The 14,915-nt window shown below is 45.2% G+C and overlaps 1 protein-coding gene across 17 annotated transcripts in view; it reads left to right on the top strand.

The window, feature by feature from the left end:
* Nucleotides 1-14,915, top strand: part of map2 (microtubule-associated protein 2) — an 83,776-nt gene that overhangs the window by 65,858 nt on the left and 3,003 nt on the right. For 13 of the 17 annotated variants that reach the window (XM_028435689.1, XM_028435700.1, XM_028435698.1 and 10 more), the window contains 5 exons: nt 114-418; nt 2,954-3,046; nt 5,268-5,360; nt 6,222-6,303; nt 14,423-14,535. In XM_028435689.1, coding sequence (XP_028291490.1) covers nt 114-418; nt 2,954-3,046; nt 5,268-5,360; nt 6,222-6,303; nt 14,423-14,535 — 686 coding nt within the window. Of the gene's footprint in view, nt 1-113; nt 419-1,774; nt 2,474-2,953; nt 3,047-5,267; nt 5,361-6,221; nt 6,304-14,422; nt 14,536-14,915 lie in introns of those variants that run through there. The other 4 variants (XM_028435694.1, XM_028435695.1, XM_028435696.1 and 1 more) reach the window with 4 other exon arrangements.

Genomic DNA, 14,915 nt, shown 5'->3' with positions numbered 1-14,915 from the left:
TATAAATATTTTTGATTTCACTTGCAAATTTCATTTTTATGTACTCAGGTCTGATGAAACTACATGACTGGAAAATGATTTCCTAATTCCAAACCTGTAAACTTTCCCACCAGCTACAGAATCGGTGCGCTCCCGCTCAGCTCGCAGTGGCCACTCCACCCCCCGCACTCCAGGCTCCACAGCCATAACCCCAGGAAGTCCACCCAGCTATTCTTCATCCTCTAGGACCCGGACGCCACGCTCTCTGAGTTTGATTTCTCAGGAGAGAAAGGTGGCCATGGTTCACACTCCACCCAAATCACCGGCCACCACGCCCAAGCTGCTGCGTATCATCAGCGAACCTCTGCCTGATTACAAAAATGTCAAGTCCAAGATCGGCTCCACAGAGAATATCAAGTATCAGCCCAAAGGAGGACAGGTGACATTCTTCATTTATACATCTTTCCTAAACTTGGTTAAAGGGTTACTCATTGTAAAAGCAGCAGCTTTCCAACGTTCTTATTTTTTCTCTTTTCTTTAAGAACATATTATCATATATTAGCCATTGTTATTGCTATGGGATCATTCCATATCACAAACGCCCACATGCTTTGGTCTTAAGAAATTCTACCAATTGTTACCTGATTATTCAGTAGGCACAATGTAAATTTGTCGTTCGATCGGATGAATACTTTTTATGATTTGGCCAATTTAGTGTGGGGAGTATGTGTCGATTTTTGCCTCCTTATTTTTCTTCCATTTTTAGCTTCCAATATCTCAGTAACTACACCACACAGGAAATTGAAATTTTGTAAAGTAATACAGCTCCACCTACTCTCTCAGAATACATAAAAAGATCTGCTATACATCCTATCTGCTGGACATGCCAGCCCCTCAAAATTGGAAAATAGTATGCTGGGGTTCTCAGCTGGAGCATGTTTGGTCCTTCAGTAAACAACTTTACATATTCCTCAGCTCTCTGTAATTTGATCAGCTTTGAGTTATGTACATAGACTGTTCACATAACTAATGATTAGTCAGATAAAAAATAGTTTTGTTTTTTTTAACTATTTTCATTTGTCTACATATTAATCTGATCTTTGTTTTAATTTATAGTATAAATGTTTCTCTTTCTTGGGATATTAAACAATTTTTCTTTATGCAATTTCTTCATTTTTATTTTGGACCCCAACTTTGGGTTATTTCACCACACGTTAATATTGAAAATCCTTTACATGAGGTCATGTATCTTGGCTCTGTGTCATATAATAATTTGCTGTTTATTAGTTTTTCACTAGTAACATAAAAAATATATGAATTATTAAGGAAGAATTGATAAAAAACAAAAATGTTTAGAATTCTTTGAGACCAAAGAGTGTGGGATGTCCTGAAAATTTGTTGAAATGACATGGATTGACCCTAGTGTGAGTGTGAGTGTGTGTGCGTGTGCGTGTCCCTAATAACTTTACGATTTTGAATGAGACACATTTGGGTCGTGGGAGGTTTTTTCTGAACTCTTGTTCTTTCTGATCAGAGTGATTGATCCGATTTTTGATGCCATGTTGGCTTCAATCTGCTTTATCTGTCTCTAATAAAAGTACATACGCTACATCTTGAGTTTATAAAAGAAAATGAAGAAGATTTGGTAAGACATGTTTCTTTTGGAACAGATGCATTATAATTATCATATCTGATTTTTTTTTTTTTATTTGTATGGAAGCTTAACTGAACAGAATCAATTACTACTGATCACAGATTATTTAAAACAGTGTCCTCCTGTCCTGATCCTGTGCAGTTATAGAAGAACCAGGTCTTGATAGTCCTTTTGCTGCTGTAGAGAACCTCCCCCAACCCACCCTCCGTCCATCACTGACCGTTCACTGACTGTTCTCGTAGAAACAAAAGGAACAAAATGTGTCAACAGAGGCCAAACGCAGAAGCTCTTTAATCTGGAAGTCCTTGCTGCGCTTCATCTCCGTTACTCTGTGTCTGTCCGGGGCCCACAGTGTGACCTGGACTCAGGATCTGCTGGTATTTCATCACTGTTAGTTCTAGTACTTTTTCCTGTGAATCTCAAGACAGTGAAAACCCAAAAAAGTTTAGATTTTACTAATATTTTAAATTGAACACAGTTGGATGACCACAGATTTTTGGTTGCATAAATAATTTGGTTTTTTAATTAAATTAAGATGATTTATAATACCTTTATGGCAGTGGAGCAAAATATGTTTTCTCCTCTGTAAGTTAAGTCTGGACTTACAGTTTTCCACTCCTAAACCTAACTAGAGGAAAAAAAACTCTTGATTAATTCACTTTTTCAAAAAAGACAAAAGAAGGAATTGCTGGTGGTAGACTAGGATATCGTAGAAAAATACTTTTGATGCACATTTTTTTAAATTGCAAATTTGACACTTAAGACAAAGATTTTGTTAAATACTCTAATATTCAACTCACAAAATTTTTAGAGAAATGTTACAAAAACCATTAAAAAATTATAATAACCAGTTATGTTGTGCTCAGCTTTTTAGAAAAAATACAAAATATTTTTAAATAAGACACATGATGAAAAAATATTAACATGGATACTTTTTGTTTATTGCATCTTGTAACTTTTGAACCATTGTTTTGTCGATTGATTTTATTTTCACTTTTTTAATTGTCACAAATAATATAAAATCAGCATATTGTACTTGCTTTTGGCATATGTAGTACATTAAAAATTGCAGTCATATGCCCCTTAATGATGAATAAGTAGGTAAAAAAACAACCTATTTATGTATCAGTACAGTTTAATAAATACACATTTATTTATATATTCAACAACTTGTGTCGATCGAAATGACATAAAATGAATAAATCAGGTGCATAATGAGGATCAGGATACAGGATATCTCTCAATACACACAATTCTAAAATTTGTGCATTATCTACCGTCCATTTGGGACACACTTATGTTTGTTGCATTTCTCCTTAGATTGATATTTTCAAAAAGAAGCTGGACTTGAGTACCTTTCTGTCAAAGTGCAGAACCAAGAAGAATCTGCAGCCTTCTCCCTGTGGAGCAACTGTATGTACCCATTAGCCTAGCGTAGCCTAGCCTGGCTGTTCATCAAATCAAAGTTTGCTTTAAGGCTAGTTTAATGCAGTAGTCATGTAGCATAAATGTGTTGTATTCGGCAGAACTTTTAGCGGTATTGTAGTTATTTTCTTGGATGTTGAAATGGGAATTTCTTTCATTTACATGGTTTATTACTGACGCACTTGTGCACTGACAGTAATGGCTGGTCTTTGAGCTTCTGGTTAAATCTTACACGCTGCTGTCAGAGCTAAAAGCCAAAAGTTACAAATGTGGGCCATTACAAAGCCCCCTTAGGTAAACACTTCTGCAGCTAAATATTCTTCTTCAGAGAGACATGCCTAAAGGAGCATAACAGAGTTAGTCAAATGCTATGCTAAATATGGGCTACAGATTTGACCTGTCACTCAATTTTTGTGATTTCTCAGTGTGTCTTAAGGTGAGGATGGATAATAAAGTAGTTTTGTCATTTATCACTAAGGGCCTGTACTATGAAGCTGGATTTCCTCTAATTTCACTAACTTCCAGGATTTATTCAATGTGTGGCGTACTACGGCGCTCGCTAACATCTTACAGGGCTAAATCACTGTGGTAACTGAACACCTAACCTAGTCAGGACCAGGTTATGAAGTTGATAGGATCCAAGCTAGTACAAAAGTCCCATTTCCTGACCAATCAGATCTCTTGGAAAATGACCTGCCCATTGTTAGAAGATCCTGGTTGGTGCGTAGATTTGACAGCTGCATTTAAGAAAGAAAGATTGTTATTGGATAAATGCAATTCTTTCATTTACCGATGACACCCTTTAAGAAAGGGATGGATTTATATCATTAATTGTGATGTAAGTTGCTCCACAGTTTCCCCGTGATTGTGATTGGTCTGTTGTTGTAATCTCCAACCCTTGTCCAAGTAGTGCACATATATTCTGGCTGAAATCACCTCGCTTAAATGAACGCACTTACATCCAGCTTCGTAGGACTGGTGGTCTCTGACAGAGAATGATTGGTTAGGTCAGGGGTCACCAACCTTTCTGAAACTGTGAGCTACTTCATTGGTACATGGTCCAAAGGGCTACCAGTTTGAATAATTACTACATTTTCACGGTTTCACTTTAATTAGAGGCTAAGCTAATAAGAAAGGCTAGCAGTAACTTAAAAAGATAGTCAATGTTGAGGTTTCCACATGAAACACTTTATTTCTCCTAATTTATGCAATTGTTTCATGTTCTTAACATTTCATCGAAAATCATCATGTTCCTCTTTCACTAGCTAACAAACAACTTTTTGTGAAACATGTCAAATTGAACCAATTATCTCATATTTTATGATTATATATCACATATCACAAGTCATACACTAATTAGCAACACTTTAAAACATTTGTCACAATGTTTCAATGAAAATAAACAAAGTTTTAGGATTAAATCAACCATCTTTATCAGGTGCAGCAGTATTTAACTCTGCTAAGTACTAACTACACATCTCATATGTATTTATCTTTGTGAGTTTGAATCCTGGAAAATAAATCAGATTTTAGATGGCGCTCATTGGTGACTAGAGCTCCTGAGGGCCCCTCACGTGGTCCATGCGAGCTACCTGGTGCCCGCGATCACCGTGTTGGTGACCCCTGGGTTAGGTGAAGCAAACGGAGAGATATCCAAGATATACTTATCCAGCTTTGTAGTACAGTCCCCAAATGTAATAATGAAGGCGTGATGAGTTTTTGGCAAAGCTTTATAAATGCACAGAGTTGAGCAGTTAATGCTATGTAGTGTGTGTCTTGCGTTTTTGTCTTTGATGTATTTCCCATTTGCTTTTACTGTGCTTTTTCTGGTCCTACGCGGCACACATTCCCCCGCCTACAGTTCCACAGTCATTAACAGCAAACCTACATGTTTTATAACACCTGCATCATGCACTGATTGTCTGTTACTGGCAGAATCATTAATCTGCTTGATGACCCACTGCAGAGATTTCAGGTTTTCTAGGTTTTCTACTCTTTCCGTTACCAAACAAAGTAATTGCCACTGGCCTGAACCTGAATCACACAAACAGGCATAACTACCTTCAACATATTCAACATTAGACATGTTTTTACACCTAAAATCTGCACTTGTACAAATCACATTTTACTGCAATAACAATGCAGAAGTCCATAATCTACTTAGGTTGTTGTTACATTAACATTAAGTAATGACCAACCCCTCCCACAGGTTCTCATCCCCAGTGTTAGGCTGGACTATAGCCATGTTCAGGCTAGGTGTGGCTCCTTGGACAGGCGAGGCTACTCAGCCAAAGGTGGAAACGTGAGTCTTGTGTCGCAAACACATCGTCTCAGTGTTCTGTATGTGTCGTGTTGTGCTTTTGGTGATGCTGTTTTTCTCCCTTCGGTGTCATGGTTTATAAAAGTCAGGCTTTCTTAGCTTTAGCCACAAAGAGGACTTCTGTGTCTTGAGAAAACCCCTGCTCATCTATTATAGGAGTCTCTCATTCATAAGAGCATTTAGCATTAGTCTTTTAATGGTTGCAGACACACTGTGTTCTCCATATGCTGGTTCAAAGTTGACTCATGCTGTGTTACATAAGCTGGACATAAATGAGATGATCCAAAGCCCTTTCTTCTTTGATTTCACTCTTTCAGCAGGTAGAGGTTGCTAGGAAACAGCCTCATACAACTTAAAATGGCTAACATATTCTCCCAAAGGCTGGTATATGCTGACTTTCTGCAGTTCTGATGCCTTGTTTATGCTCTGTGGCTTTAATCTCAGGATGTGTCAGTTTTTCAACTGTAACCCGGTATCCTATCTATCCTTGACCTCCTCGGATTTATTCTTCCTTATTTTGTTGTCTTTGCTCTTTTTATATTATCAATTAAAAACTAATTTCGCTCAGTTCTATTTGCATTGAATCACATTTAGTGATTTTATTGCCACTCTTTTATTGCTCACAATGAAATGCATGTAGATTTTAACTGTATAGATTAGTAGGAAGTTACATGTCACTCTTTGTTGATACACAATTGCCATACTTCCTGCAAATTGGAGCATTACTTACCTGGCACAATGGAGGTCAGATGAAACCATAATCTGCAGTTTGAGCGCTGGGGTCAGTTGCTGTGTTTACGTTCAGTTTGAGCTCACGTTTCTTCTTGTTTTCTCTCCTTTCAGGTACAAATACAAAACAAGAAAATTGACCTGCGCCACGTCACCTCCAAATGTGGCTCTTTGGACAACATTCATCATCGACCAGGTACAAAGTTGTCATTGCATCTTGTTAGGACAATCAAATACTAATACCTTAGATTATTTTACGTCTCGTGTGCTTGGTTATTGTTGGTTTTTTTTGGTTTTTTACAAATACATTTGCAGACATGTATGTATATTGACTATAAAAGGTGTAAAATCAATACAGGCAAGACCACAAAAATCATCAGATGTTGCCAAAGGAAAAACCTGCTACAGTGAAGTGTGGAATATTACACATGAAATTTGTATTTATGTTGACTTTGGAACTAAATCTATTGCTAAAAATAATTAAATGCATAAAAAAAATAGATGTCAACAGAAAGAACCAGGCACATTTTACAAGGAGAGGCGACAGTAAATGCAAACTGGCATCTTTAAACCTTTAAGTTGCATCCACATGTTCAACTAATCCTAACATCCATATACTCAGCACTGGCAGCGAATAAATTAAAGTAGCGAGAGAGATTGTCTAAGTATTTAATACATAAATTATGAGATTCTCACACTTTAGCATCTTCACCAGAGAGATAGAAAAGGAGAAAATATCCTTTTCCGATCATTTCTCTCAGTACATGCACACTACCTTGTTTATAACCAGAGGTAAGAGGAGATTTGCCAGGCTGGGTTTAAAAAGTCAATAATACCCGCTCTTACAACATGGTATGCTGAGGATTATAACTGACTTCACGTCACATAAAGCCTGAACCAGATGGGTTTCCATTGAATCAACCAGACAGAGCAAAGTAAAGTAGTAAGGAGATGTCAAGTGTTAAATAGTCGATCTTAGACGGAGTTAATAAAAATAAAAAACATTAACCTGGGTTTGCAGTTACAGCTGCCAAATATACCTAATTAAAAGTTCCAAGTATTGATAAACCATCTCAAATCAATTCCAATAAGATTAAATGAAATTATAATACAATACAGTAACCATTCATATACTGTATGTATATAAGCTTTTTCACATTCTCGGAAATCTCGCTCTGTTCTTGTGCGAGTTCAATGGTCAAGAGGGATAAATTCGTCTTGGCTGACAACGAGTCTGACAGAGATTTAGATTATTTTACCTGTTAGAGCATTGATTGCTTGAAAGATTTTTTGCAGAACCATGGTATCGGTCTCCAAGACAGAAATGCTGCACACAAGCTGAAAAATCTGTTTTTTTCTGGCTTTTTAAACAGTGACCAACCAGCTAAACAGTGCTGTTTCACTTATTGGTCTGTTTAACGTCTATCCTGTGCACTTCCTTCAAATTTGTAAATATGATTAAAATAATAGCTTAATAAAAATAATTATGGACCTGGTTAGTGCAGGTGTACCTTGTAAATTTACCTTTTCAAAGTGTCCTTTTCATACAGAAATCTTGCTTTTCCCATCAATAATAATTTATTTTATTTATAAGCGCATTTCAAGTATTTAGAGGAAGTATTTAATCTAATAAACAGCTTCTCTAAATTATCAGACTATTCCATTAACTGGACAAAATCATCAATCCTCCCTTTGACAAAAAACTCTTGGAATCCTGCACACCAAAATCCACAACACCCCTCCACCACAAATACAATTAAATATCTAGGCTTAAATATATCACCAAACTTAAATGAATTAATTAAACTAAATCATGATCCGATGTTGGACAAAGTCACAGAAGATCTGCGGAGATGGAACAATCTCCCCATCTCACTACTTGGCAGGATAGCCTCAGTTAAAATGAAAATCTTACCAAAAATAAACTACTTGTTCTCAATGATACCACTAAAACCACCAAAACAATGGTTTCAAAGATTAGATTCTACAACTACAAAATTCTATACTAGAAATAAAAAACCTAAAATAAGCCTTTCTACCCTTCAAAAAAACAAAGACGAGGGTGGTTTAGAAGCCCCTAATTTCATGCATTATTACTTAGCAAACCAAATACTATATTTAACAGAATGGCTAAATCCAAAAGAATACTACAACACCTGGCTAGAAATAGAACAGTTAGACTGCAAACACATTAAACTCTCTGATCTCCCTTTTATCACTGCGACCCTCAAACATCACAACTGCTTTAAAAACCCACTAATTGCCTCCACACTGACTGCATGGTGGAAAGCCCTGGACATCACAAATGGCCAATTAAAAACTAGTATACTCTCTCCAATCTGGCACAACCCCGACTTTAAAAATAAAAAAACACCACTCTATCTGAAGACATGGGAAGAGAGTGGAATCACTCATCTCCAAGACCTTTTTGAAAATGACAAGATCAGGTCATATAACAATCTAACCCAAGCATTCGATATAAATAAAAGTAACTTTCTACAGTACTTACAAGTAACAGAGACAATAAAGAAAACCACTCCACTAGACTTAACTACGTTACAACCTCCAGAACTGGCTATATATATGAAAAAAATCTCAACAAAATCAAAAAAACTCTCAAAAATATACAGAGCGCTTTCGAACACTAACTGTAATTACTTACCAATCGCGAAGTGGGAGGCCGAACTCTCAATCACCCCGAGCACTGATTTCTGGGCAGAAATTTGTTGTAATACTTTTAAGATGACAAAAAACACAAACCTTCAGCTAATTCAATACAAGGTCCTCCACAGATCCCACATTACCCAACAGAAAATGCATAAAATGGGCTTCTCAGCAACAGACATCTGCTCTCAGTGCACCCAGAATACAGCGGATTCCTATTTACATGCCTTATGGCTTTGCTCCCCAGTTCAACACTTTTGGATTCTAATCACTGAAAAACTGTCCTCCATTTTGGACTACAGAATTCCTTTATCTCCAAATCTTTGTTTGATTGGAGACCTGACAATGCTTCAACCTCCAGCAAACCAATCACAATCAATCCTTGCGGCACTAGCCATAGCAAAAAAAACAATATTACTAAATTGGAAAGACAAAAAATCCTTAAACATAAACCAATGGCAAAATCTCCTCACAGAATTTATTTCCATGGAAAAGATGTCTGCTCTCAGAAAACAAAAAAAAATAACGTGCTTTGAGGAGCGTTGGACTCCTTTTTTAATTGCATTAAATCTAAATTTTTAAAAGCCTGATGATCTAGCCTGCAAGCGACTGCCAGCACCACTCTTTACTAACGCACTAGCCCAACTGTAGGCCGGGGCCGCCTTGGGCCTCTGGGGTGGTCTTGGTCAGGATGGCTGGGGTGGGTTGCCGGGGTGCCTTGTTGCCTCAGCACGGGTGTGCATTCCTTCTGGGTGTTCACGGGGTCCCGGGGCTGTTTGATTTGGCGCCGTTGCCCCTTGCATGCGCATCTGGTTGGTCTCTGGGGCTGGGGCCCTGCGTGCTCCCCTGCCGCTCCTTCCCCTTGCTCCCTGTCCCCCTGTCTCGTCCTCCCCCCCTCCTCCTCCTTTGCTCTTGCGCCCGCCATCCTGTGGGGTTGGGTTTGGGGGGCTCCCGTTGGCCTGGGGCGCTGGTGGGGGGGCTGTGGCTCCCGCCTGGGGGGCGGGCGGTGCCGTGCCGGGTGGGTTGGCTGGGGGGTGGTCTCGTTGGGGGGCCTGGGGTGGTGGGGTCCTTGGCTCCGGTCCGGGGGGATCCGGGGTGGGGGTAGCTTTGGGGGTGGCTGCTGCCCGGGGTCGGCGATTGCCTCCTGGGTTGCTGGGTGGCGGGGTGTGGCTGTGGGTTGCTCCGTCGGCCCTTGCGGGTCCTTGGCTTGGCTCCCTGGGGCGCACCTTTGCTAGGGATGTCGCTTGCGCGACGAGCTAGGCGGGGCCCCCTCGGGGGCTTTTTGTACGACCGCAATGGCCGGGGTGTGGACGTTATGGCTAGGGGGTGGGGTGAGGGGTGCTATGGGGCCTCCCCGGGGGTCGTATTGGGCGGGTGTGCGGGGGCGCGGCGCGTGGTTCCTGGCCCGGTGGATCCGCGTTGGGATTGGCTGGTCTGCTGGCTGGGTGCACCGGGCGCCGTGGGCGCGATTCCGGGGCGGGGGTGCCCCGGGGGCGGATCCTTGGGCTACGTGTCCGGGGAGGTGCTCTCCGGCCATCTGCCCGGGGACCGGCCGCGGCTCGTGGCGGCGCTGCGCAGCCTTGGGCGGGGCGGGGCTGGTGGCCTTGGGCCCGCTGTTGTTTGGGGTGTGCTGGCGTCGGGGGGGTGTCTCGTGCCGGTGCGTGGGTCGTCGGGGATTGCCTCCGTGTGGGGGGGGGGGGCTCTATTGGCGCCGTTGGTGTGGGGGGGCGGTTCCGGGCTGGGGGTGCTTCGGTACTCTGGCTTGCCGGTCCGTGGCTGGCGGGATGGCCCTGCTTGGCGGTGGATGGCGTCCTCTCTCGTCGGGGGGGCCGGGGCCGCCTCCCGGTGGAGAGTGTTGTATCGTGGCGCCGGGTGGGCCTGTGCTGGCCCTGGTGCGGGCATGGGCCTCCCCCCCGCTCGGCCGCTCCCCTTGGTGGCGGGGTGGCGTTGCTCCGGGCCGGCGGGCGGCGGGGGGTCGCCCCCTGGGGCGCCGGGGGATGTTGTTGGTGCCTGGCTGTGCCCGGGGGTGGGGGGTGTCGCCGTGCTCCGCGGGGCCGGCGCGGTCTGGGGGGTGCCGTGGGGGGGGGTCTCCGGCTGTGCTGTTCCGGGGCCCGCAGTGCCACTTGCCCGTCTGCGCCATCTACCCTCTCGCGTGGCCCGCCACGCGGACGGGCCCGGCTCACACTGGACAGGCCTCCTACATGTTCACTTCACCCCACTCCCAGCTGGTCTGGCTCACTCACAAAATGCACCACACACCAATACCCAACCCTTGGGGGGCTGGATGGTGGGGCTGGGGGTGGAGGGGGCCGCCACCTGTGTTACTATGTAGTGGCGTGGGGGCGGCCCTCCCACCTCTAGTTGCCCTACTAATCCCTCCAATTTTAATCGCATCTCAACATGTCACCCCCCGGAGGGTGTATCATCTTTTACACCCTCCGGCCTATTACACCACATACACATAAATCCACAGAGGCTGGAGGGGGAGCACCGCTCCCCTCCATCCCCCTTCTTTTAATTACACCCCATACATTCACCAAACACACACATTCACACAGGGGATCGGGAAGTGCCTCTCCATTGGGGAATGGAGAGGCACCATAACAGGGTGGTGGGTTGGTACACATATTTGGGCCTCTCCGGTGGGGGCCTGGCCCCTCTGTTGGTGGCTGGGCCACTGCATAGAGCAAAAGCACATCAAGATGGTGCGGTCGGGCGTGGCGGTGGGTCTCGGGGGGGCTTTGCCGGGGTCTCTCCTTGCGGGGTCTTTCCGGGCTGTGTCGGCCGGGTGGGGCGCGGGGGTGCCTCTCCCCCTTGGGTGTGGCTTGGTGCTTGCTTTGTCTCCTGGTGGCCTTGGGGGCGGGCCCCGCGGTGTGCGGGCCCGGGGCGGCCTGCCTCGCCGGTTTGGGGGGTGGGTGTGCTGGGGGGGTGCTGGTGTCCTCGCCGGGGTTGGGGCGGGGTTGCTTGGCGCCTCGGGGTGATGCTGTTTACTGGGGGGCGGCGCTAGCTGTTCCGGTGGTGGAGGTTGCTGTCGGCCGCCTGGTGGGTCTGTCCTGCCGTTTGCGGACTGGTGGGTGGGTCCGGGGCATCTTTGGCTGGGGGCTGCTGTCCCGCACTTGATGTGTGCCGTTGGGGTGCCTCCGTCCCCGCGGTGGGGATCGCCGGTTGCTCGCGGGCCGGCGGGGGGCGCTGCTCCGTGGCTGGCGCTGTCCGGGGGGCGGCGGGCCCTGGGCTGCTGGCCGTGGGCTGTCCGGGGCTGTGCGGTCCTGCTGGGCCGTGGCCGGGTCCCGGGCGGGGGTGGGGGATGCGTCCCGGGGGGCTTGGCCCGGGGGCTTGCCCTTGGGGGGTCCTGGTCCCGGGGGGTGCTCCTGGGGCCCGGGGTGCTTGGCCTGCTGGCCGGGCCGGTCCTGGCGGGGGTCTTTCGGGGCGGGTGGCGCGTGCCGCGCCCTTGCGTACCTACTGGTACGGCCCCTGCTTGGGCAGTGCCCCGTGAGGTAGGGTGTCGGGGACCGGAATAGGGGGCCACATCCCGGCGGGGCGGTCTGGCTTGGCCCTTGGAGGGGGCCCTGGCTTTAAAAAAAAAAAAAAAAAGAACTGAAGCTCGTGGCGCGGGCGGCATCAGTGAAGGGTGATCTGGGGCGCCGTGGGGGGCTAGGTTGGGGTGCCTGGGGGCCGGCGGGGAGACTCCCAGCGGCCCCCTGGTGCCTTATGCGGCTTGGGGTGTGGTCGTCCTCCCTGGGCGGGCTGCTCCTGGTGCTGCATCCGTTCCGGGTCCTTCTGGCCTGGGGTCGGGCCCCTGCTGGCTCTGGGCTCGCCGGCGGGTGCCCACTGGCTGCCTGTTCGGCGCGGTTCTGGTCGTCTGCTGGGTGTGGGCTTCGGCTCCTCCGCTGGGGCCTCGGGCAGGGAGTTCTCTGGGCCCTCCCCTCGGGGGGTTAGGCGCGGGGGTGGGGTGGGGGGGTGGGGGGGTCGATGGGGTGGGGGGTCTGGGGGTTGGGGGTGGGATCGGTGGCGTGGTGCGCTGGGTCCTTGGCTCCTTGGGGCTTTCTCGGGTGTGTATGGGGGGGCGATGGCTGCCTCTCGGCTTGGGATCTTGGGGGCGTTCGGGGGACTGCTTGGCCGTGGGGTGGTCGCCGGGGGCCCTTAGGCTGCCTGCTCTTGCTGCTGGCCTGACTGCTTCTTCGGGCCCGGGGGCGGCTCTTGGGTTTTGCAGTGGCGGTACTTGGAAATACATTTGTCATGGATGCACTGGCCTTGGGCTGTGGGATAACACTCATACTGGGCTCAACCTTAGACACGTTGTTCCCAAATACCTGTTTTATGGAATTTCCACTCACCTCTTCCTCTGTTCACAGCCACCACCATTATTCCTAAACCACACACTGGTCACCAAACTGGCTTGACAACACAACAATAAACACAATATACACAACCACAATTTCACATCGCATCACTTAAAACTATTCCTCACCCATTCCATATCCTATCTTGTATCCCTCTTCCCTGCTAACTTCCCCACCCCCCTCCAACCCCTCACCTTGGTGTAACACTGCCCTCTCTTTTTTACATCCTCCCTTTAATAAAGTATTTCTTACCCTTCCCTAGGGAGGGCTGGTGACGGTCACAATTATGCAATGAAATAAATAAATTTATTTAATTGCAATAATAAAATATGCATTGCTGTCAAAAGATTGCACTTCTTGTAGTGTTAACCTTCGAAAGCATGTGCAGACAAGGTAGAAAAAAAAAAAAAAAAAAAAAAAAAAAAAAAAAAAAAAAAAAAAAAAAAAGAAAAAAAAAAATATAAGCGCATTTCAAAAACTCCAAGACACTATACAGTTGTTAAAACCGTTACACAAAAAAAACAAAAAAACTAACAATAATAAAGGTAAATACAGAAAAAAATACATAACAATCACAAGTTAAAAGCTTGGGAGAAGGAATGTGGAAACAGAGGAGCCTGTCGCTTTAATACTGCTTCTCTCATCGGTTTTACAAAAGTGCTCAAATATGTGCATCATTCCCGGGTAGAGTCCAAATTCCACCTGCTGGAGACCCAGGTAGTCTGTGTTTTCTTCAGCGAAAGTGCCTGGTCCCTCCTCGAGTTCAAATATGTGTAATAATAATAATATAAACACTATTAAAACACTACAAATCTCTGGAATAAAATGACAAATGCTGTTAGGTTGGAAATATCAACAGAGTGAACGAGCTTGTTTACGTTTATATTCATCTCAACCTATGACCCCCCCCAGGTCGCGCATGCGCAGTTCCAGAGTATGAAAAGGCTTATTAAATTGTATTTTCAATCACTGTTTGTTCTTTGCATTGGCTAAAATGTATTAAAGGTGCCTTTGTAACTCCAAGGTCTTTTTCTCTGCTCATTGTAGCTAAATTAATGCAAATCACAGCTCATGGATTATGACTGTGCATTTCAGTCAATGACATCATGTAGTGCAGCGCCACCTGGTGGTCAGCAGGACAGCAGGTTACCACATATTGTAGGACGCATAGGACGCCAAGGTTTATGTAAGCTTTGTTCACAACCGTGTTCTGACTAAGGAGCACGGACGGAGGCTGTCTAGAAGCATCACGTTTTAATCTGGTCATAAAGAAATAAAGTTTAAAATGACTTTCTCTCCTGTGATTTCCAGGAGGGGGTAACGTGCGTATTGAAAATGTGAAGTTGGACTTCAAAGACAAAGCCCAAGCCAAGGTGGGTTCCCTGGAAAAAGCTCACCATATTCCTGGTGGAGGTCGCATCATGGTGAGTGTCAGCTTCCAGCCTTGGATTCATGACGTACAGGAACACAGCAAGGTTTTGTCAGTTTGTCTTAGTCCCAAATTTAGAAGAATGCACACATACACATGAATGCACACACGCACAATATAATCACCTGATTAATTTAGCACTTAATCTTAACTTATGAAGAAGTTAAATTAATAGAATATCTGCATTACAGTGTAGATTTTAGGACATCCTCAGGTCTCAGAGTGAGATATCAGGAAAACCTCTGACATTTGTCAAACTAAACATGCTCATGTCTCAGCAAAACCTTTGTCAAATGATACACCGTCAAATGACACGGCCTCTGGCTTCAAAATAATAGTCATCAGACTCAACGGCCTCAGGACATAAAACATGAC

This window comes from Gouania willdenowi, chromosome 21 (genome assembly GCF_900634775.1).
Source record: "Gouania willdenowi chromosome 21, fGouWil2.1, whole genome shotgun sequence".
Lineage (NCBI taxonomy): Eukaryota > Metazoa > Chordata > Actinopteri > Blenniiformes > Gobiesocidae > Gouania > Gouania willdenowi.
Note: the sequence above shows the minus strand (reverse complement) of the source record. Positions and strands in the feature narration are given on the sequence as shown.